Source organism: Zeus faber (genome assembly GCF_960531495.2).
Source record: "Zeus faber genome assembly, chromosome: 5".
NCBI classification, from domain to species: Eukaryota; Metazoa; Chordata; class Actinopteri; order Zeiformes; family Zeidae; genus Zeus; species Zeus faber.
Window position 1 is genome coordinate 28,896,049 of NC_137192.1, and position 23,450 is coordinate 28,919,498.

Sequence of the window (23,450 nt, forward strand, 5' to 3'; positions counted from 1 at the left end):
GTGGGCTGTTCACAGTGGTGGAAGTACAAATTCCGCGACACAAAAATACTGTCGTGGAAGTAAAAGTACCACATTGACATTCGGTGGAAATGTCAATGTGGAAAACACCTGTCATAACAGTCATATAACAGCCAGCATGACGTCTACTGTACCTTTATTTCTGCAGATGAGCGCTCATGCAGTTCCTGTTAACAATTTACAAAAAAAAGCAGGTACAGATAAAAACATATAGTGAAGGAGTTCTATACTTTCCACCACTGACCATTCAAATGTCTAACACGGTGCCCCGACGAACCAGTCAGCTTGTTGTATATAAAAAAAACAAAAACATTTTGTTATTTACATATCGGGAAAAACCTCTGCATTGAATGCTAATTTATACAATAACGTCCACATAGAGGGACGGCATCATGAACGTAATAACATTCCAGGTTGAGCTCATGGTAGGTTCGTGGGAGCCACCGAGCCCTTCTTCAAGTTCAGGAAATTCCTCTTCCTTTTCCTCGGAGGGAACCCGGGGGCGTCAGGCGGCTCCGGCGGAACCCGAAAGACAAACAGCCGCCCCGCGGCGGGAGGCGGGCTCGGCTCGGCGGCAGCAGGGGCGGAGGTGGCAGGGGCTACCGGGGGGTTGCACTGGGATCCCACCGCTCCTCCTGCCGCACCGCCCCGGTGCTGCCCGGCGGACGTGTCCTCGGGGAGGGTTGACTTGGGAAGACTCCCTCTCTCTCCGCTCTCCTCCAGCTGCAGCGGAGCCACGTCCCGCCGCCTGAGCGCCGGGAACAGCTTGTCGCTCATCGCTTGCCTCTTCATCTGGAGCCTGAGAAATGTATTTGTTAATTAGATTGGAACAAAAAAAAAAAAAAGAGGAATTCCCCTCATCTCAAAATAGCATCATCCACCTTAATGTGAGTTTGACTCCTCTATTGGAGACGGTAAATAAATCAGGACAATATAATCAGAAGGAAAAGGTGAATTTATTATATTAACCTGTCTCCAGGGGGCGTTGGTACATTACTACACATCATGTCTTCCTTCAGTCTGAGCAGCAGATTTCTACTTGATTCCCTGGGAGAACTGGAGAAAAGATGAATAGATGAGTAGACCTGGTAAGTGGAACCCATTTGATGTTCGAAGGCCACTTTAGCTTTTAACATGTTGTACATGTGTTTTAATGCGGCAACATAATGGTACAGAGTTCATTCTGGCATTGCAAAATGAATTTCAGCGCTTTCAAGTACCTTTTTAAGCACTATTTTTTCCATTTTAAAGGACTTCACGCAAAACAAATAATCACTTTTCAATGTGATTTGACTTTATTAATTAAACTCTAATATAATCTTAGTCTACTTCTATTAGTCTAGTCTATTATTAATATTAGTACATCCATATATCTATTATTAATCTCAATGTCATCTACTATTATAAGGGCCCATTTCCAACTGTGCTGGATTTAATTTACATCTCCCTGAAACAATCTGTGTCGGAAAAGCAATTCTGGAAAACCTTTATTACGTTAGAATATTTGTTTTGAATAAAAAAACCCGGGGGAACATCACAGGTTTTCAATGATCGCGTTTTCTTCAAGGTCCTTTCAAGCACTTCGGCACAAAAGGGTCTATTTTCAAAGGCATTCCAGTACAATCAATTTCCGAGGACAAAATTCAAGCATGTCAAGCACCTCAAGGATCTGGTAAGAACCCTGCTGGTATTAATGTTAAGTTTAAGTTTCAACGAATAACAACTCTCCGTCGGAGGAAACGGCCAAACAAGTGTACAGGAAATTCAGGAAATATTTAAGCATTTTTTTTTTTTTTTACTATTTCTGACTCTGTGACCAAAAGATTTATGGTGTTTTTCCCTATCCATTTTTCAGCTCCAATAATGTGTTTGTGTGAAACGCTCGTTTACAACAAGGTTGATTTATGACAATGGTCCATTCTTCTTGCCGTGCTCTACAAAACAGTCTTTTTTTTATCGCTCCCAGCCTAATGCGGCTTAATATCCACCATCCCTGAGCCGACAAACCCACGGCGCTTGGGTATTGTTCCAATTAGGAGCTTTAGCTTCTCTCTGTCCCGCGGCCAGACAGCGAGGGTCTGCAGGGAAGCGACTACGAGGGGAATTATTCGGCGGCGGCGTCATCCCAGGCGCTGACAGTGAGTGTTCCACCGCCCGAGCCAGAGGATCAGGAGGGAGGCGGAGAGGGAACGGCGAGGAGTAAAAATACCGCTTCTTTCTTATTCTTGGAGCGAGGACGAGGGCCGTGGGACCTCGTAAATCAGACGCCTGATACTCGGAGATTGGAAAATCCCCGCTCCGCACCTAGAAACTGCAAGACTCTGGTGTCGAAATGTTAGGATTATGGTTATTTCCTAAAGTGATGATTCTCAAAGCGGGGTCCCAGGACTTTCCCCAGTTAATGGGGAAAAATAAATGCACTTTTTTGTGTGTCTTTCGAAGTAGTACATCTTTTAATTTTTAGAAATATAATGTTTTTATGCAACATATACATACAGTATATCATTATCTCCCTTGAGACCCCTCCTTGCTACCATGCGCCGGTCTGTCTCTCTCGTTACATTGCTCTCAATTTGTGTTTGATATTTTGCGTCGCTACAGTTACTTCTTCATTGAATTGATGTTAATTTAACTGAAAACATTGTTTTTATATTCTGCATTTTGAAATGGGGCAACACAAATATTTCTGATACATTGCCTTGAATGTTTTTCCAAATGTAGTAGTGTGAGAAATATGCCAAATATGAAATCTTATTTTGGGACAGGGGGTCCGCTGTTTATTTTCACCTATATTTCACCTATATTTCCCCCCTTGGATGGGGGCCCCTGTCCTAAAGGAACGGCAATCTGTTCTACGTGTAAATATGGATAAAGTATTGACCAGAAAATAAATCGGGGACACTTTATCATAACCACGGCAAAGAGTTGGCTAATGCGAATTTGTTTCAGACAAAAGAAAGCCTTTCCTCCAAGGTGGAACTGCTCAACCACAACTTGATTTACAGTGAATATTGAACTAAATTGGAACATTTCATGTCCAGTGGGAGGAAACAGCAGAGTTTCTGGATGTACTGGCACATTAACTGTGTGTAAAGCAGAGTGGACAGCTAAATCCCTTTGGAGTGGACTCGTACGACTGGTTCCAACAAAGTCTATTCTTCCAGACCAAGCTGACTCACCCTTGGTGGTCGTGCTCCGCGGAGCAGGGGGCCGTGTTGTGTTTGGGGCGGAGGGCGTCGACCACGGAGAGCAGCTCAGACTCTGGCAGCGTGGGCAGGAGGAGACGCAGCGCCTCCAGGAGGACCTCAGTGGACACCTGACTCTGTTTCACCAGCTGAGACGCAAACTCCAGATCCTTGGACAAACGGGGGATAAAATACAATATAATATAATATAATATAATATAATATAATATAATATAATATAATATAATATAAAACTGTATAACATGATATAATACAATACAATACAATACAATACAATATAATATAATATAATATCCCCCTGGAAAGTCTTATCTTCTCTTAGAATATAATACATCTTGCATGGCCTCTTGCAGGAAATGGGGTCATTTCAGCACCAAAGGAGTTCAAAATAACCGTAGAATATGCCAGTATAATTTGCATTATAACAATAATGACAACAATAATAATACTATTCTACAGACGCTATTTGGCTTCAAGTCTTTTGATATTTGTAATATTTGCTGAAATCATCACTTTGTGGGGGAAACGGCTACTGACTTACCTTATTTAAAAAAATGACATTTTATAATTGTACAGTAATCATGTACATACTTACTTAAAACCCATGATAAAATTATGTCCCTTTACCACACGCTGTGTTCACTCTGTAAGGGAAAGGGACTTGGATAGAGTCGCACCTGGTCACAGTGTGCGTACAGCCTCTTCAGCTCCAGCTGTTCCTTTAAATCTTCCACCGCTTGGAACCTGGCGGTCGACTCCTCTGACCTACAGAGAGTGGAAGGATTCTTTTAACATGATATATTTTAGCATTTAATATTTGAACAGTATACAGTATATATTTCCATTCCCGTGGCATTACCCTCTCAGATCAGACTAATCAGTCGTAAGTCACACCCCACCTCTCTTTCAGCACCGTGGAGATCTGATCGCTCTTGTGGAGCGCCCCCTGGAGGATGTCGACCATCCTTAAGTCTCGGCGAACCTGAAACAGCCTCGTCCCTTCACCGCTGTCCTCCTCTTCGTCTGAGTCATCCTCCTTCTTCTCCTCGCTTTGCTTCGCTGCGGGCCGAGCCTGCTCCTCCAGGCGGCTCAGGCTGGCTCGCTCCTCCTGAAGCTGCTGCTCGGCTTCCTCCAGACCCTGCAAAGCCAGGATAAATGAGCTGAACATTTTAAATATAAGTTCCACTCTAATTATTGTGTATTTCAGGTTGAATTATAACCTCTGATGAAAAATAGAGGAAGCAAAACTTTGAAACTACTTGGCATTTCTAGGCCAAGTCTTCTGTTGGACTCACTGCAAAGAAAGCAAAATGAAACCGTGGTCTGAAGGAGCAGATTTAGAGATAAATTAACTCAATTCAAGAGGATACAAATAGTTGCCATAACCTGGCGTTCTCTGGGGTCAAATTATTTTTTCTTGCGTTTCATTTCCTTGCCGGCTAAAGTTGATTTGATCAAAAGCAAAAAATGCATTATGTTTGATGTCAAGATCATAAAATTTGGTTGGCACTATTTATTACTGTCCTCCAGACAACGATGTCTGATCTGGTTACATACAGCCAATGATGCTCTCTCTGGTATAAGTATAAGAGCTTCACATAATAAAATGTATTTAATGTTGGCTTATTTTTTTATGACCTTCATCCATAAAAAAGTTGCAAAGACTCTCCACAGTCAGAACTTTTTCCTACCGAGCAGTGGTTGTGTATGCTCTGGGCCACGCCCTGTGCGTCCAGCTGCCGCCCCTCTCTGAGCTGGCGGCTCAGCAGGCTGTGCAGGGTGAGCATGGCCCTGGATGTCTCCAGCACCTTGGTCCTCCTCTCCGCTTTCTGGAAGTGGACGGTGGCCATTTGCGTTGCCAGGGCGTCTGACCGGGATCGCAGATCCCTCTCCCTCCCCCCCCCCATCTCCTTTAACACCTGGGGAAGTTAAGGACGGAACAGATTTCATCACTTTGCGTGAGCTCAAGCTACGAGGCTTGTTATTACAGTTGATGAACGGGTTCTTTTTTTGCTGCTCTGTCGACCCCCCACTTTATTAAGTGATCCATTAAGGTGACGAATAAGCCTTCTCCCTCCTTCTTTCCAACCCTTCGTCACCTTGTCCATGACGCTGCTTTCCATTTCCTTCTCCTTCTCAAACAGTTGGATCCTTTCTTCCAGCTTCTTCTGGAACAGGGGCAGCTTCGCTGTGTCTGCTGGTTTTTTGGTCTTCTTCTGAAAAAAAAAAGAAAAAGAAAAAACCCACAGGGAGTATTGAGAGCGACTTCATAACTTTTTGTCATGATGAGATAAGCAGTGAAAATGTAGAACCCTTTATTCCCTCCACATCGCCACATGCACTGACCCTTGAAATAAACTATTTGTCACCGAAAAATCCCAAACAACATATGAAATGTTTCTGGGAATAAAGACCACAGAAAAAAGGCAAAATATTACAAAGATTACCAAGGACGAACCCTGAACACAAACTGGAGTACAGGTCTCAAAAAAACACCTCAAAATCTAAACCCTTTCAAACGCTATGTCTAACTCCAGGTTTGTGAATCTCAGAACTTGGTAAAACAAATATGTATTTTTAATGTGTAATAGTACACTTTAAATAACTAACTTGACTTGTCTTCAAGTGAAAGAGGTTTTCCAGGAAAGGGCAAGAGAAATCTACGATTACCTATGAAATATTCACCAGAGGAGGAAGTGAAAGAAGGATTTTTAAAGCTAAAGTCAAATGGAGACAAACTTGAGAAGGTGGCCCTAACCGTACTTCTGGCCAAGGCTCCCTTAGACCAGAAGAGGGGGCCATTTTAATACTTAATTCTGCAAATACTGTATATCTTGTATGAAGCAATGGAAAGAAATATGTTGTGGTGTTTTCCCCACCTGTGTGTTTTCTGTTTGCTGTTCCATCTCCTTCCTCCAGGAGGCCAGAGCGGCGTGGAGCTTGGCTCTGGAGACGGCGTGAGGCAGCACCAGGCAGCGGTCCATCACCGAGAGACACTTCTGGAACTCCAGCTTCATCTTTAGCTTGTCGTCCTCTGACAGGGTGAGCTGGGAGGAACACAAACACCTGGAACGGAGACACAAGAAGAGAGATCGATACAGAAACACGGTCGGCATGAACGTCATTCCATTCCCATCGTTGTGGGAAACTGACCCGAAGAACGCCCGGCTCTGCGCCCGGAGCTCCCTCTGCTCCTTCAGCTCTCTGTCCATGGCCTGCTGAAGGGCTTCCCTGGTGCACCTCAGTGTGCACACCGCGGCCTTGCCTTCCTGGTGCAGCTTCTCTTGGGCCTGTTGGAGGGTTCCGGCCCCTTGGCCCAGTTCTGGCTCCGGGTCTATCTGGAGGAGGGTGCGGGGAGCCCCAGGGGGCCACAGGTTCAATAGTGCCTGAACTGCAGAAGGCTGAATGGCCTTCACCTCCGCCATGGCACTCTGGATCACACGCATGGTCACCTGCGGGGATGGGAAGAAGTTGGAATTGGAATTGCAACGAATGGTCCTGAGGTGCAATGCAGAAGAGCCACAAAAAGAACCAGGAGGAGCACCTTGCGGATGTCGGCCGCAGCCTCCTCGTCCAGGTTGTTGATGAGCTCAGCTAGCTCCAGGCTCTGGGCCGTCAGCAGGTTCTGCCAACAGCTCAAACGCTGCGCCACCTCCAGCCGTTCCTCCAGACCTTTCGATAAGTCCGACAGGTTTCTCTGCCTCTGCTTGTGGCCCTGCAGCTGGGGAAACAGCAGTAGGGTTTAGGGATAAAGCTATTTCCAATAATTATTAATTTTTTACTGCACTCCCATGATACAGTGGCGTGCTATGTCGGGGCTTGCCGGTGCTATAGTCCCGTCAGGATTTTGCATAGGACCGGCGCAGCTCCCCCAAGGATTTCCCTACAATTTTACACTTTCATTAAACACTTTAAATACCGCCCGACAATTATTTTAAGTTAAAAATTATATAAGACCGATAATTGGTAAAACAGGCAGGTGCAGTGGCGTAAATACGTAATGGGGAGGGAGCGATCTCTGTTTGCTGTTTCTCCAAATAAAACAATATATAACAATATTTTACTTTCCTCCGTTTCCTAATTGAACGAAACAAAAAATCCCTGTGCTGTTTGTATAGAGACACTTCTGGACACCTGGGGGAGCTAACAAATCATCTGTACATGGGACCTTACCTTACTGTACTGGGCCCCTGTGGAGAAATGACAGAGGGACAGTCGAAAGATCACATAATAATTGACTTTTTGGAGGAATATGGAGTAGCAATGGCAGAGGATGACAATTTTGACTCTTTTGGGGATTTTGGCATTGCTTTGCCTTTGTTGTTTTCTTTCGTTTAAAAGAAAAAATCGAAAAGTAGAAGAATGGCATCAGAAGAAACATAATCAATCACACTCCACAGTTCATTGGGGGACAAGGACCCAAATATGTGTGAAAAGTCAAAAGACGAACCCGCAATAAACAATAGCGATCAAACTCAATGCAACCCTTAGGTTTGGTCGACGCAAGGTGGAGAAAAAGGCCCTTTTACCATCTCGGAGATGAGCTCCCTCCTCTTCTTGACCAGCCCGCAGTGCATGGCTCTCCTCTCCTGGCTCAGCGTCTCCTCCAGCCTCTGTCTCACCGTCATCAGCTCCTTCAGGGCCTTGTCCTGGAGTCGCTCCGTCTCCACTGCAGGCACCGAGCACCCTCTGAGGGCCACAACAGCACCCTGCAGTGTTAGTGCACCAAGCCCTTGTCCATACCCCCAAATATTTATTGAACACATGGTGGTGTTGGTACATGTTTAATACATGGTCCAGCTTCAGGATACCATGCATTTTCTGTCTTATCATGTGATCATGTCTCATCATATAAATTAAATTATTACTCCACAGGCTTAAGAATAAATAAAGCGTTATGATAGGGATATTGCACTGCATTTTCCAAATCTGAAAAATACAAAAACACACTGCATATATATATCTTTATGACAAAATTGCGCCCAGTGTGTTTAAGTAGTTTACGATACTACACCGCCACCTAGAGCGATGAAGATGAAAACGTGAGTTGACGTTAATGAGAGGAACTGACCTCCTAATTGTGTTGAACCAGGAGTCCAAATGGCTGGAGGTGCTTGAGAAGATGTCAGAGATCAAGCTCTTGAGGCTGTGGAGGCTGCGGACCAGAAACTTCCTTTGGGCGTGACGCTCGGCCAGCAAAAAACGCTGATTGGCAACAGCCACATCCAGGACCTCCTCCAGCTGATCCTGGGCGGTCAGAATGAATATATTCCCCATGAAATACACGCTTCAAACACCAAATGTGTTCATATTACTATGTTGGAATCAATACAAATGATAACAAATCAAGTTGCTGACTTGGCAGGCGAAGTAGTCGTGCTGGAGACTCATGGCCGTGCTCTTCTCCATCTCTCCCATCCTGGTGGCCTCCTCCAGCTCTTCAGAGAAGATCTTGTGGAGCTCCATCCGCCGCCACTCGATGATCTGCCTCTGGACCTTGGCGGACGCCTCCTCGTGGCGGACCAGCAGCGTCCGCTGGAGTTGACTCTGGTTCAGCTTGTGCAGCTTTTCCAGGAGGACGCTGCACTGTAGGAGATCCTAGGTACAATGAATGAATACATGGGGATTTGTTGAAACTTGGCAAATTATAGTTGAGGGATCAATAGAATCATTTAAAATAAATTGGTTAACAAGCGCACGCGAGAAAATGAAGGTATCATCAGTTACACAATGGTGCTTTGTTCAGTAAAATTAAATGAATTATCTTTGGCAATTAATATATAATTCAGTTTAAGGATTTCTTTACTAGATGTGATTTATAAAGGTCTATTCTGTATATTTTATATATTTAACTGTTCTTGATTTGTTTTGTTTTCTGGCTATTTGGCATCTCTCTTATTTTTTACTTTACTTTTTATTCTATTTTACTGGATTATAAAACCCGTTGACTTAAGCTTTTTTTAGTTAGTCAGAAAGTTGCAGATTCATAAATGAGATTAAATCATAATTACGAAATGTTAACATTTTATTAAAAGCTAATGCTGTAATCATCACATATCACCATGACAGGCCAAAATTTCCCCTGTGCTTTCTGTAAAGACTTCCTTGATAATCACCATTAGAGGGTGAGGAAGGGGGAAAAAAAGACAACAAAAGAGACATATGACTGAACAAACGCAGCTGGGATGCTGCTATGGGGAACCATCAGCTACCTGCTGGTCGGCATGCTGGCACAGGAGCTCGGCGTTGGCCTTCTCGGCCGCCTCCCTGTGGTGCTCCACCTCCATCTCCTCCCGCGTCTCCAGGTTACACTGGCCGGCCAGCGCCGCCATGCGTGCCGCCCGCTCCTCCTTCAGCCGGCCCTCCATGCCCAGCAGCTGGCCGTGGAGCACGTTGAGCAGCCTCTGCTGGGCTGCAGCACTGGCCTGGCCTCGGGAGCGCAGGCTTCCCAGGAGAGACACCGTCAGGTCCTGGTAGATCTGGACCCGGCTGGCCTCCAGGTTGGCGGTGGCCCACAGCAGACTCGACATCTCCAGGCTGAAAGACACAAGATGATAAGTTAGCGTGGGGTGCTGCTTGGACATAAAAGCTTGTTCAGTCATGGGGTGGTGATACATACTTCTCCAAAGCCTGGTACATGTTCTGGGGATCCTCCAGCACCATTATGTCCACCATCTTGTCTTCAAATGCTGCTTCATCCTTGGTGGTCTCACTCATGGTCCAATCCCCGTACTCTGGGTCTGAATCAGCCCTGTTTTTCTAGGGCAAGAAAATAAATATACAGTACATGGACTGAAACCTCTAACCGGGGAAGGGACTCTATATAAGGAAAACAAAATACTCTTGGATACAAAATCAAACATGTAAGTGGGAGAAAACGTGTGAAAAAATTTATAATTAAATATATTGGTTTGGGTTGATAAGGAAAGGAATGTTTTACTTTTACATTATCATCAACATAAATCTAAATCAAATCAGTATTTGATGACATTTTAAATAACAAAACAGAAGACACATGAGTCTCAGCATATGTGATACCCTTTGCTGGAGAAGATTGAGTCTCATCTGGCTACATATCAGATTTGTGGCCAGAAACCCAGCTGTCAGCATCACCAAGGTCACGATGAATCCGCAAATAAATCCAGCAAAATGTACAGCATGACTGGGATGAATCTATAAACAAAGGAGAGAAAACCAATATTTCAAACATGCTGAAGCAGGACTTGAAAATAAAGAAAACAAATCTCGTAATTATTTCCTTTTTTGTTTTCAGTAAACAATACTGTAAGTTCTGCCCAAGTCTTACCCTGTCAGTGGAGTTGACTCTCAAGGTTAAATTTGCCCTCAGTGGATCGAACATATGAACATCATTCTGTGGGGGTACAGAAAACAGAGAATAAACTGATAATACCTGCATATTTAATAATTCGACACCCACATAATCATGTTTTCTCTGCAGTGAGGGCCACTGAAACAGACGTGAAGTACCTGTGAGGCATTCGAGAAGCTAAGAAAAGCGGGAAGGTCCAGGACTTCACTCTTATAACTCCTGATGTGAGCAGTATAATTCACAACATGCTGGGATCCGGCTGAAAAAAAAAGAAAGGAAATACATATTCCAACCTTACATTACATCATTACAAGATCTAGCTCATGGCATTTTCTTTAATCTCACGTTTCGTTTTTCAGTCATACCAGGCAGAGAGTCGATGGTAAATGTCTGGAAGTCCTTTTCCAACACTTTGCCCTCAGAGGTCAAGGGCACTACCCCAGAGATGGAGTCGCGGATGGCCACCTGGGACAGCTCTGTGCGGTCCAGGTTGTGGATCAGGAGCAAGAACGTCAGCAGGGGAGGATCGGCACCAAACATTACCTGCAGCCCAGACAGGTGAAAAGAAAACCCATAGAAATCCATTCAAATATCATTGAATGAGGTACGTGGGACATCAAACCAGTAGTTACACTTACCTGAGCACATTTTTGGAATTGAACTCCATATTCGGATGGATTTGACCCACTCTGAATCTACGGAAAGATTCAGAACAATAGACACTTTGTAAATGTTTAATAGTTTGTTCTGACCATAGCTGTAGAGGTGACATTATCTTATTGAAGAAGCCTACCTGAGGCGTGGTGCGGCCGGGGTTGAACCTGGTGAGGGTGCTTCTTGGGCCCCTGTGGAGTGCGTTGTTTGGTATGTACCTGAACAAGGAGTAGATGGAGTGTCCCCACGGGCCAGGATGAGCTGTAGAGGAGATCGGCCTTTCTTCACCTGAAAACCTCATGGTTGTGTGGATGAACCTTGAGCCTGTGAGTTTACAAAAAAAATTGTTTCATGAGCTTGGTAAAAAAAAAAAAATGAAAAAAAAAATAAATAAATAGCACCATAGTACCAGATTAAGCAGTAGGGATTATGCATACATCTAGGAATGGGACATATTGACTTCATAAATTATGTTATCGTTGTTTATTATAGTCTTACTTTGCTTTACTGGTAGTTACTTTTAAATAATTGTAATTACTGTTTTAATGTGTAATTACACATTATTATGCTACCATAGGGATATGTGAATTGTCCTTGACATTGTTTTTGTGGGTGTAAAGTTTGTATTGGGAACAAACCATCCATCACAACCGATGGTTTCCCACCGAGGTCATGGTTGATCCCTCTGGAATAAAGATCCTGAAAGAAACACAGAACAGTCATTGCATACACCATTTAATGTATTTTTGAGATTGGGAATCATGGTGTACAGTGTAATTACGGTGTTGTTACGGTGTTGTCACAGTGTTATTACACTTTTATTGCTGTGTTATTACGGTGTTACATTTGTATCACTTGGTGTTATCGCGGGGTGTTATTAAGGTGTTATTACAGAGTTATTACAGTGTTGTGTACAGTATTATCAGGAAACGTACCTCGTAGCAGGAAACATTGGCGGGACTATGACAAGGGAGATGTCCATCTTTGACCTTCGACGTAGACCAACTACATGGGTGCGGGGTGACATGGTGGCTGCAGCGTGTGAGGGGCGTAAACCAACAAGGCGCTAGCACAACCAGGTACAGTGTGCTAGCAAACTCTCCCTCAACCCTCCGCATAAATGTGCAACTTCAGGTCGCTCAGCCGCAAACTAACCCAGCGGACTCAAGCCATTACTGTCCCTCGGTGTTTGAACCCAAGGCGAAAGAAACAACTTCTTGACCGTTTCCCCGCGAGAAACAAAAGTTGGAACGACACTAAACGAGCGACACCGGAGTTTGAAATAACGGGACGGAAGCTCCAGAGGCGAGAGCGACAACAACACCCCGACGTGAACACTCTGGAATGCCGCATTCAAGTGGGCTTGGAACTCGGAAAAACAAAACCGCAACCGCTACTTGGAAAAGCGGAGGGCCGGACGTGAAAACTCATCCAGCCCCGATCAAAAACGACTGCGCTCGTCGCGGCTCCCGCGTGGCCCCGACAGAATTCGCAAGAAACCACAAATTTGCCGCGGGCGTCCGAGTTTTCTTTCCTGAGCGGAGGCGACGGAAACACGCCTGGTTCGGGGATATCGGGACGAGCGAATCGGAAAGTACCGATTTTCTACCTACGCAGGAACGCAGCGCCAGGACACCGAATCCGCGTCCTCCCATTGGCCACGATCTCCATCCAATCCGCTGTCGCCGCTCCAGAAGTTACTGAGTTGTTTTCCTCCTGGAAAGCGCCATGTTGACAAAGTTCTTCTTCTTGTTGTTCGTCAATGAAGCTTCAACCGCGTGTACAACACTCGATCCCAATACGGTTTAACACGGTCTGATCGCGTGTATTTGTATTTTTTTTTGGGGGGGGGGGGGGGGGGGGTCGCTCGGCGGAGGGGACCCCCGTGGAAACACCTCTTCGCTCCTAGTACGCGCCCCCCCTCCCAAGATGTCCGACGCGGACCCCTCGGCGGCGGCGGCGGCGTGCGCCGCCGACGTGCTGGTCGCCTTCCCCGAGTCGCTGCGAGTGGTTCCCGGTCTCCTGGCGGCGGCCGCGGCGTGCGGGGCGGCGTCCGGGGTGGCGGCCGCCGCGCTGATCTATGTGCTGTGCCTGAAGCCGGCGATGCTGGCGAGGCAGGTGAGTGGGTCCACACGCCCCCGCCGCCTCACGCCTACTTCCGCGGTCCATCAAGGACGAGCGTGCGAGGTTTCCCGGAGAAAGTCCAAAGAATTGTTTGGGAATTGGTTGGAGTAGTTGTTCCAAGAGGCTCATCATACGAGACCAATAATTCAAGACAAATAATGATTGAAAATCATTTGCTGGAGATAAAGTCTGATCCCTCAACGTCTCTCTAAAATTGGATCCTTGTTTTTGTTGAATGCATTTAGCGAGTTTGCTTTTTTCATGATTATTATAATAATAATAATAATTATTATTATTATTATTATTATTATTATATTTGTATATATTCCATTGTCTTCTACTAATAAAACAAGTACTTTGAGTTGCCTGTTGTCTATAGCAGGTGCTATACAAACAAACGTTTTTATTATTATTATTATGATTATAAATAATCATAATAATAATAATAATAATCTGTTACAGGCCTGTTTGGGTTTCAACCTGTGCTTCTCCGTCCATTAGGGCTACAATGCCAGGAGAATGTTTGAACCCGATGACGGAAACGCCGACAACAACCAAGGTGACTGCGCCAGCAACAGCAGGAAGGAGGCTCCAAGTGGCACCGCAAACCCAAACGTATGTTACTACAACTTTTTAAAATACATTTTTTTCCCCCAGTGGTGATAACCCGTGAAGTTTAATACCAGGGAAAAAAGTTACATCGGATTCTGTTCATTTTTGTGTATTTGTGTTGTTGTGTTTGTATATGTGTATTATGTGCCAGGAAATGAAAGAATAAAATCTGGCCTTTCCCTTGATGTGAATTTTAGTTACGCAGTAAAGTTTACCTTCTAAATGTCTTTCCACGAAGCCTCTAAATTCCCTCGCTCACAGCAGGAGAAACGGCAGCCGCCCATGAACAGTGATGTGGCTGCGTTTGCGTCCAGGGCGAAGGTGGTTTACCCCATCAACCAGAAATACAGGGTGAGAGCCGCCCAACACCAGCACCACACAATATTAAATATACACCATGTTCTAATGTCATAAATCCTTCTCCGGGAAGAATCCATTCTCACAAAACCCCATCTCAAAGATTGTTTGTTTTTAATCAAATGATAAATGACACAGATAGATCCGCTGTCCCCAAACTTAAGACCTTGTGGTGTTTTATTCGGTGTCACTACCCGCTTGAAGTACCTGAAACCGAGGATTTGCTTGAATAAAGATGAGAATCCAGACCTTACCAGCAACAGAACAGCATAAATCTACATTCGAGTAGGATATGGATATTTCATGTTGGCCAGTACCTTGACCAGAGTTTCCGTTAGAACAAATTGGTGCCGGTCCATGTGTCCTGGAAGATTTCAACGTCCCGGACAAATGGGAGAGATTCCGGTCAAATATTATCTGTCTTTAATGAGCTTGAAAACAGTTGATAAGCAGGCTTTTTGGAGAATGACACCATAAAGGCATGTAGATTTATTATATTTTTCATTGAATATTAAAAATGAAATAGGCCCCGTCTGCTTTGGGTCGGAACTTAAATATCCCAAAAAAGACAACAAGCTATGAATGCATGTGTCCCTGTTGTCGACGATGGGCAACTTGCCGAGCGCGGAAATTAACAGATCTTCAGACTTTTTTTTTATCGGAATGATCCACCCAGCACAAATTCAGATTGTGCTTGGAGGGAATTATTTTCACCAGAGATTATGACCAGAGAGATTTAAATATGTCAGACATCAACAGATTTTCCCGGTCAAAAACCGGCAATGATCGGATAGCGAAAACACTGACCTTGACCTAAATTTCAATTCCATAACAATATATTTTTTTGACTACCAATTAAAATTTCAATGCTGGAAAAAAATTTGAAGATCATATACTGCTTCAAAATTAAAATGTGTCTTTCTGACCTTTGGGGGGGAAAAACAAAAAAAATGTTGTTCTTCTTTGGTTCCCTGACGCTAAAATGATTAATTGCTTAGGCGTCGAAAATTGGTTCTGCCACAATTTTTTCTCCTAATAAATAGTTATCATACTGTAGCAATTCAGTCAATACCATAAAGGTATTAGTATTGGCATAAAAGTATATAATTTTATTCATATACCCTGTCCTATGTTTATGTACAAACTTCATGCACACAAACCGCCATCAAACCAGGATATTGACGTTGACTCATCACCGTTTCACCATTAGCCTTTAGCGGACGGAGCGTCCAACCCCTCTGTGCACGAGAACTCCAAGATGGCGGCCGGTTCCAACGCCTCCTCCTCCTCGTCCTCGAGCGGAGACTCTCTAAGCCAGGAGCAGGACAACGACGACAGCAGCCAGTTCATCTCCACCTCGCTGGTCCCCAAGAGCCTCCAGAACCACAGCTTCACCAGGGTCTCTCACTACCCACAAACACTCGCGCACACTGGGTATATAAGCTGTTTATTGTACAGTACACAACTTTTAAAATCCTGTTTTGCAACAGACGATCGGACTTTGAACACGGTTTCCTTTGTCTTCAAAGTCTTTTTTGTTCTCTCTGCAGGTTTGAAGGAAGGATCAGCCTGTACTGTTTGGCCCTTCAGGATGTACAAAAACACTGCTACCAACTGCAGGAGGAGAAATGCCAGGTATGTTGTGTGTACCAACATTTATTTTTTTTTTCTGTTTCAAAGTATATAATTTTCAGGCTGTTTTTCTTGTATTTCTTTTCCCCGTAGATATTTCTCCACACGGTCAAAATAATATTCAGCCACCGTTTTCCGAAAGACAAAAATGAGGCAGACTTCTCCAAGAACATTCTTCAACTGCAGGAAAAGGTCGAATGAAACAGGAAACAACTGTTTAAAAATAATTACTTCTGATAGTGTTAGTCTTTTCTTCCTATAACATGAATCATTGCTATTATTATTATTAGTAATTCATATTTTGTGGCTTTTGGCTTAATTGTGGCTAACACAATGCTGAAGGAACAGGTGTACAGCCACACTGATCCTGGGCCCCAATCACCTCAAACAGGGGTTTCCATACCTAAAAATACAGACTCTAACGCAGGGTTCCAATACCTGAAAGAACACTGGACCCTGAAACTGGCTTCCCATACCTCAAATCTAAATGGGGTTTTTTCCACCAGGTGCATTTACATGTATGAGGACGTAGGTGAAAGTACTAGTTATTATTGTATTAAGTTGAGAGCTTTTGTGTCAATCAAGTTGAAATCAACCCTTTGTGTTATCAATCAAGGGAGTGAATAACCTAAAAAGCCAGTGGTTAACCGGGAAGACTGCAGATGAACAGAGTGAAGAAGCCGACGCCGACACTCCTTGTACGCTGGAGGAGATTGAGAGGACTCAGAAAGATCTTCTGGAGCACGGCCTTCAAATGGTGAATATTTCCCATAGAAAAAAGTGAAACCATGTCGGCTAAACCACATTTTAAATTAGCATTAGGTTACACTTTGAATAACGTTTATGGATCTTAGCAAATTATGACTTCTGATTAAAAGAATTGTGATGATAATAATGATTTTGATAACTGGGATCAAGTCATTAGTAGATATTAGAGTTTGTGCAATCATTTTGTACAGGATTACTTGTATATATTTGTTTATTTAACTTATCATACATCGAGCAAATTTATAATCTGACATTTTTGATATATTTATTTTAATCTTATTTTTCTTGACTGCATTCATTGTTTTAAGTTGATCCTGCTTTTATTTCACTGAATGTAAAGCATTTGACCTGCTTGATCTGTATGAAATATTTTTTTATAAGTTTATTATTATTTTATTTTAATGCATCATGTCAGGACTAACTGTACCCTCCCCCGCCCCCCAAATAAGTGGGTTTTTTTTTCCCCCAATTATTTTGTGGCAATAGATGTTGTAATGTACAACCAATGTTGTATTATTCAATTTCAACTATTAATAATGAAATTACACTTTCATTAGGGTGTAATTCATCCTTAACTATATGTGTTTAAATGTATGTCTCTTCACAGACCAGAGGTTTCGGCAGGCAGGTGGAGCACTTGTTCCAGGATCTGCTGAACAACGACAGTGTTCTGCCGACAGAGGAAGCCCAGGAAATCATCCAGTCGCTCAGCCAAGCTCTCTTGTCAGTGGAGAACCACCTGATCAGATCACAGGAGGCAAAACTGGAGGTGAGGCTTTGATGGAGTAAATTAAATTGTTGTCATTTAGAATCTGAATCAGCTTTATTCGCCAAGTATGTAGACTTACAAGGAATTTGACAGCTGAAAAAAAGTCAACAAGCTCAACATAAACATTTAACTGCTATATACAAATCGATCGATCTATCGATCTCTCTATCTCTCTATCTCTCTATCTCTCTTTCTATCTCTCTCTCTATCTCTCTCTCTATCTCTCTATCTCTCTATCTCTCTATCTCTCTATCTATCTATCTATCCACACATACATCCACACATACATCCAGAAAAACAACAGCAATGAAATTGTATTATTTATTGAGCTGATTTATACATAACAGAACATCATAGAATACCATTATAATGTAGACAGGCTTCATAATATAAATGATGTGTACCTGAATGAATCTTACTTATATCTCATATCATGAATAAGAAAATATTGTAACAAACATCAAGCCTTTTCTCATTAAACAAAACTTTAGACTCAAGAGTCAAGATATTATTATTATTATTATTATTATTATTATTATTACTGATCCCCATGGCAGGGCTTGCAGCAGAGGCTGCTGTGGTGGGAGGAGCTGATGTGTCTCCTTCAGGTCAAACCCGCGCTCCTCCGGCAGGAGCTTTCTCTCAGACAAGGCCTCGTGGCCACGGCACTGGAGCAGCTGACCGGTGATGACCACCTGACCTTTAACCTCATGGAGAAGACCCTGTCCCAGCTGCAGGCCGGCCAGACTGAGGGCCTCCTGCAGTACAGAGAAGGTATTAAAATGTACTTAGACACAAAAACATAGACTCAAAAACTCGAAAATACCAAAGTAGGTCAGAACCGAGGAAGAAATCCACAGTGAAAAGTATTTGGAAATGACTCTTTAACCCAGAAATTGATTTGTTGTTCACCCAGTGTACTATTTATTATTTATCTTCTCATCTTCTAGTGTAAGTTTGTCCACTGGACAATATATAGCCTATTTCACAAACTTAAATGATCGTTTTCTGGGAAACCTTGTCATTCTCTAAAGCCCCTTTCACACATATGCCTATGAAATAAATCTTAAAATAGATAAACGAGGCAATAAATATATAAATGGGTAAAAATGCGCCCGAGAGACCGGGCAGAGGCGACTGGAGGTGTTCCCTAATCCAATGTTACTAAATCATTGTGATCATTTTCCACCTGTCCGACACTCTGCCTCTGGAGAAGGAACGTTCTCCACTGGTTATACCTCCCCATGTCCGCTCGCTCACTCTCCGGTGCAGCCGGCGCAGGCAGAGAGATCATACAAATACAGAAGCACATGGCTTATTAGTATGCAGAATGAAGTCATTGGACCTTCCCAGGCGTAAAAGGCAGGTCTAGGGTCTGAGTGGCATTTATAATAAGTAAAAGAATACAATTTAAGAATATAAAGACCTGTCTCCATAGAGACTAGTTTGCCTCTTTCGTGTAGTGGTCAGCTGCTGCTCTGTCCGATCTGCTGTGTGTTTCTGCAAACAAAACCGATCCTTTTTTTTTTCTTTCTTTTTTTTTTTAAATTGTAAATGTATTTATTTATTTTATTTTATTTTCCGACGTTTACATGAAACAAAAAATCCCCGCATCCGAGAATCCCGGTGCAATGTTGAAGATTGAGAAACAAACTTCAAAGGCATGTTTTGGGGACCTCAGAGACCTACAGTATATTAACTTGTGTTAAAAGGAGTATAATAGGTCCCCTTACATAAAATATGCTATCATATTGTATGAATAAGATCATAATTGGGTTGTTAACTTCATACAGTTGCATAAGCAAAGAATTTGACTTGGTGTATATAGAGTATATGTTGTATATACTTTATAGTGTATATAGAGTATGTTCATCAGAATACACTATGTATGAATGCACTGTATGTATGTGGCTAATAAGGCTAATATATTGATGGATGGACGATAAGCATCAGACACAGAATTTTGGTGAGACCTATTTACAGTAATGTAAATAGTATGTGTAAACATAGATACATGTATTAGGATGTACAAATTGTATGAAAACATCTATATGTACACCATTTCTTACGCACATATCCGAGTTAAACAAGTATGTGACTGTAGATCTATTTAGGCTCATAAACTGCTGTCATGTTTCAGAGTGCAGCAGTAAGACGAGGGAGCTACTGAGCGAGATGTGCAGGAAGAGCGAGTCCAAGAGAAAGAAGCTGCAGCGGAGCCAGGCCAAGGAGAGCCGGAGGCTCCTGGATCCGGCGCAGGCCCACAGCGACCCACAGCAGTTCACCAAGGTCAGGATTGTCCACATCAGGGATGTTCCTGACGGCGGCGGTTGTAGGTTTCTGCAAACGTAATCTTGTTGGAAATGTGTCGGAGCAGTTTTGTAAACTGTCAGCTCTTGTCCAGGTTTACCAGGAGCTGCTGGTGAAGCACACGCAGCAGAGAGGAGAGCTAGAGCTGCAGCAGGACGACAGAGTGGCCGAGGTCTTGTGCGACCTATGGAGGGTAGGTGGAAATAGTCTGTCTGTCTGTCTGTCGATGTATTCATAGTTTATTCATTGTTTTTATTTTATTAAATGGTATTCCTTCAGAAGCTTCACTCCTCCTGGTCTAAACGGCTAAGCGAGCTGTCCAAGGGGGTTTTCCTCGGCGCCCTCGGCGCCCAGTCGCCCGGCCTGTCCGCCGAGCGCTGCGAGAAGCTGTGGCTGGATCTGGAGGAGGAGCTGGCGGCTCAGCTCCGCGAGGCCGAGTCGACCACTAAGATGCAGCTGGAGGACATGAGGGCTCAGCTGGATCGAGAAAGACAGGTGAAAGGAGACAACGATTTGGGATTGTTCAAATCCTAGGAGCTATTTTTATTTTTTTATTTTTCATTTAATGAAAGAGCCTTTTCAGCCTGGCGGGCCTAAAACTGTCCTTGCGTGTCAGAACATTTTACAAATAATACTAAATAATACTGTTGCTTTTTTTTCTAGCTGTGGGGTGAGCAAACAACTCTGGTGCTGGCTTGCCTCAGGCATCTAGCGGAACAGCAAATGAAAATACTGGGATCTGCTGTGGTCAGGCAGAGCTACACACTGGGCAGGTGAGGTTAGGGAAGCACTGGAGTGAATATAACCACTATAAATGGACTGAAGCAATGGCTGCTTTCTATCCTGCACGCTGGTTCGACCTACAATGTTATATCTAGGTACACGCCCCAATAATGCTGCGTAATTCTTTTGCCCAGGCAAGTGGGGAAGCTGATAGAGATGAAGCAGAAGCACCTGCTGGTGGCCGTGCAGAGACACTTTGTGGCCAGACACTTCTGTCTCCACGTGCTGAAGGAGATGAGGCTCTCCAAGCTCAAGGTGCTGGCTAAAACAGATTTCAGAGTGCTGCTGCAAGACGATCACGAGCAAAACCGGCCGACGAACAAAGATCAAGTTAAGGTGGGCGCCATTTTGTTTTCACTCATGATTCACTATGAGTCAATAACCGCATTTACAAAAAATGTTTTTAATGCAAAACAGCTCTTTCTGCAGAGAAAATAGCAAGCACTGCAGCTTATCCCTCCTTCCTGTTCTTTAATGGAATTCCAATTATCGAGCCAGCTATACCGCAGCCTTTTTTCTCTCGTGCCAATCCCAGGACAGCACTGCCAGTCTGGCTGAGAGGCATCTGGGCCCGGAGAGCCAGCTCGTGGGCCACAGCTTCCAGCAGGAGTTCCTCTCGGAGCTGGAGACGGGGACAGAGCTACTGCAGAGCCACGGCCAGCTGCTGCTGGGCCACGCCCTCAGCCACGCCGTCTGGCAGCGGATGGAGACTCCTTCTCCACCGCAGGCCGGCCCACGGCAGGATGGCAGCTTGAAGGTGGGATCACCTACGACTTGCCATTATTTTTACTGCAGTAATTGATGCAGTATTGTCCGTGCTGAAGTCTCTCTCCCTCCTCTCTTTCCACTGTAGCGGCACCTGACAGAGGTGGCCTCGGAGAGTGTGTACGTGACCAAAGACTCTCTGTGTGCACTGGTCCAGAGCTGCTATGACCACATGCAGGACATGACCAAAACTGTACTGCAGGATCGGACAAACACAACTCAGTTGGCCAAAGGTGAGATAGAAAGGGGAGACACACTCATCTAACGTTCCATACCAACTTTGATGGAGTAATGGATTCAACTTTCAAAACGGTCTAGTCTCAACTGACAATAAAATGCGTTGACTGTAGTTCAACTAAACTGATAAACACATAGCTGAGTTAGGCTGTGTACTCATCATCATCATGAAATAAGTGCATGAGTATTGAGTAGAGAGGACACTTGATAACATGGCTTGGCTTAACTTGACACGGTGTGTGCTCCTTTAAATCTGTCTCCAGAAGAGAACCTGCGGCGAGAGGGCAGCGATCTGCTAAACAGGGCCCTGCTGAGAGAGTTAGCCAACTGGGGAAGGAAGCCCACTTCCAATGAGTTTCAACAGAGGTACGTTGCCTCAGAAATGCGTTGATTTATTTCCAAACGACATGCGCATGTAACCAAATCGACATGAAGCCGTTCCGAACATTTCCGTACTTTTGTTTTGGCTCAAGGGTTGAACTCCATAAAAGGAAGGTTCTGGAGCAGTACGACCTGGAGCAGGTGGTGTTGTGTGAGACGCTACGGCAGCAAAGGGTTTCCCAGGACCAAGCCATGGAACGAGTCAAGGGGAAACTACTGGTGAGCGGTTTAATAAAGTATTTAACATACTTTTAGGGAAAGCTTTTTTTTCTTTTTTTTTTTTTTGTCTGATCATTCTGATTTTGGGTCCATCAGGAGGCGGAGGAAGGCTTCATTACTGAGCTCGCAACTCTGGCTCGGGTGTCCCTCCGCAGTGCTGAACCAGAACCCAGCATCCAGGACGATAACTCTGGTGAGGAGTGTGTGTGGTGTGTGTGGTGTGGTGTGGTGTGCGCATGCGTGTTATTTAGACACCACCTACTCTCTGTTTGATTTTGGCGCATCTCCACAGGTGAGGAGAGTCGTCCAGTCGACATATTGAACCTGCTCGCCCTGAATCCAGCGCTGGATCCAGCCTTGAACCCGTCGCTGACTCCAACTATTGTGACGCCAGCGGCAAAACCGACTCAGAAAAAAAAAAGGGAGCGTGAATCTCAACTCATCTGAAATCGTTTTTATAATATCCCCACGATATTATTTTATCGTGGGGATGGTAGCTCAGGAGGTAGAGCTGGTGGTCTAGTGATCCAAAGGTTGCTGGTTCGATCCCAGGCTCCTCCTGCTAGCATGCTGTAGTGTCCTTGAGCAAGACACTTAACCCCTAATTGCTCCTGATGGCTGCGTCCGTCGGTCTTTGAACAATTGTAAGTCGCTTTGGATAAAAAGCGTCTGCTAAATGACTAAATGTAATGTAATGTAATTTTATGTACATGTCTGTATAAAGATAAGCTATGAGTATAGGCATACATCCACTTTATTGATTTGTAAAAATCAATACCAGGCGAAATATCTACTCAGAAAAGTGCCACTAATTTGTTGATAATGTGATGTTGTTGAAGGTAGATGCTTCTGTTACTTGTGTAGCTAAGCAAGTTTTATACTGCAGATTGTATATTTTCAATGCAAAAATATAATAAATTGAAAAAGTGTGTGTGTGTGTGTGTGTGTGTGTGTGTGTGTGTGTGTGTGTGTGTGTGTGTGTGTGTGTGTGTGTGTGTGTGTGTGTGTGTGTGTGTGTGTGTGTGTGTGTGTGTGTGTGTGAAATCACATTTTACACTTGTGTCATGGGAGTGGCAGCCCAAAGAACAGTTTGAAACACTTTTGTGAAATTTGGCAGACTGATGGGGGACGGTCCATACTCTCATCAATTTTGGAGTACACATAGTAATCAGAACTACCATTACACAACCGCCACCATTTCCAACATGGTTTCATCGTCTCCTCATGGCTTTTTTTTCTCTTTATTGATTCCCGGTGATTCCTGAGTACACCGGGTGATGGATGT

The 23,450-nt window shown here is 44.0% G+C and overlaps 2 protein-coding genes across 4 annotated transcripts; one reads left to right on the forward strand and one right to left on the reverse strand.

The window, feature by feature from the left end:
- Positions 1-137: 137 nt before the first annotated feature.
- LOC307230263 (limbin-like) lies at positions 138-12,519 on the reverse strand. Of its 2 annotated transcripts, none has more exons than XM_080000513.1 (23): positions 12,144-12,519; positions 11,847-11,907; positions 11,348-11,532; positions 11,193-11,249; positions 10,920-11,097; positions 10,713-10,813; positions 10,531-10,596; positions 10,263-10,397; positions 9,844-9,983; positions 9,437-9,761; positions 8,583-8,822; positions 8,296-8,471; positions 7,754-7,913; positions 6,769-6,945; positions 6,378-6,676; positions 6,104-6,290; positions 5,324-5,437; positions 4,916-5,143; positions 4,124-4,362; positions 3,902-3,989; positions 3,198-3,373; positions 988-1,074; positions 138-817 (listed from the first exon to the last, which is right to left on the reverse strand). In XM_080000513.1, exons 1-23 carry the CDS (start codon positions 12,324-12,326, stop codon positions 439-441), a joined length of 3,981 nt encoding a protein of 1,326 aa, XP_079856639.1. In that variant the 5' UTR covers positions 12,327-12,519; the 3' UTR covers positions 138-438. The 2 variants fall into 2 exon arrangements, with proteins under 2 accessions (XP_079856639.1, XP_079856638.1); XM_080000512.1 differs by having other exon boundaries at positions 5,324-5,440.
- A 214-nt stretch (positions 12,520-12,733) lies between these two features.
- evc (EvC ciliary complex subunit 1) lies at positions 12,734-23,063 on the forward strand. Of its 2 annotated transcripts, none has more exons than XM_080001453.1 (20): positions 12,734-13,326; positions 13,834-13,947; positions 14,209-14,295; positions 15,512-15,735; positions 15,852-15,936; positions 16,027-16,125; positions 16,550-16,690; positions 17,309-17,470; positions 18,028-18,244; positions 19,611-19,759; positions 19,875-19,973; positions 20,060-20,275; positions 20,444-20,553; positions 20,698-20,899; positions 21,099-21,320; positions 21,417-21,561; positions 21,829-21,931; positions 22,039-22,165; positions 22,262-22,358; positions 22,458-23,063. In XM_080001453.1, exons 1-20 carry the CDS (start codon positions 13,138-13,140, stop codon positions 22,610-22,612), a joined length of 2,943 nt encoding a protein of 980 aa, XP_079857579.1. In that variant the 5' UTR covers positions 12,734-13,137; the 3' UTR covers positions 22,613-23,063. The 2 variants fall into 2 exon arrangements, with proteins under 2 accessions (XP_079857579.1, XP_079857578.1); XM_080001452.1 differs by having other exon boundaries at positions 12,735-13,326; positions 14,206-14,295.
- Positions 23,064-23,450: the final 387 nt, after the last annotated feature.

Bases quoted from the DNA above. Each gene is read 5' to 3' on its own strand.
- LOC307230263 (XM_080000512.1), bottom strand. From the start codon at position 12,326: ATGCGGAGGGTTGAGGGAGAGTTTGCTAGCACACTGTACCTGGTTGTG. The intron at 8,472-8,582 runs GTCAGCAACTTG...CTGACCGCCCAG, and splicing joins ACGACTACTTCGCCTGCCAA to GATCAGCTGGAGGAGGTCCT. The intron at 3,374-3,901 runs GTGCGACTCTAT...CGTTTGTCCAAG, and splicing joins TGTACGCACACTGTGACCAG to GATCTGGAGTTTGCGTCTCA.
- evc (XM_080001452.1), top strand. From the start codon at position 13,138: ATGTCCGACGCGGACCCCTCGGCGGCGGCGGCGGCGTGCGCCGCCGAC. The intron at 13,948-14,205 runs GTATGTTACTAC...CCTCGCTCACAG, and splicing joins GTGGCACCGCAAACCCAAAC to CAGGAGAAACGGCAGCCGCC. The intron at 21,321-21,416 runs GTGGGATCACCT...TTTCCACTGTAG, and splicing joins GGCAGGATGGCAGCTTGAAG to CGGCACCTGACAGAGGTGGC.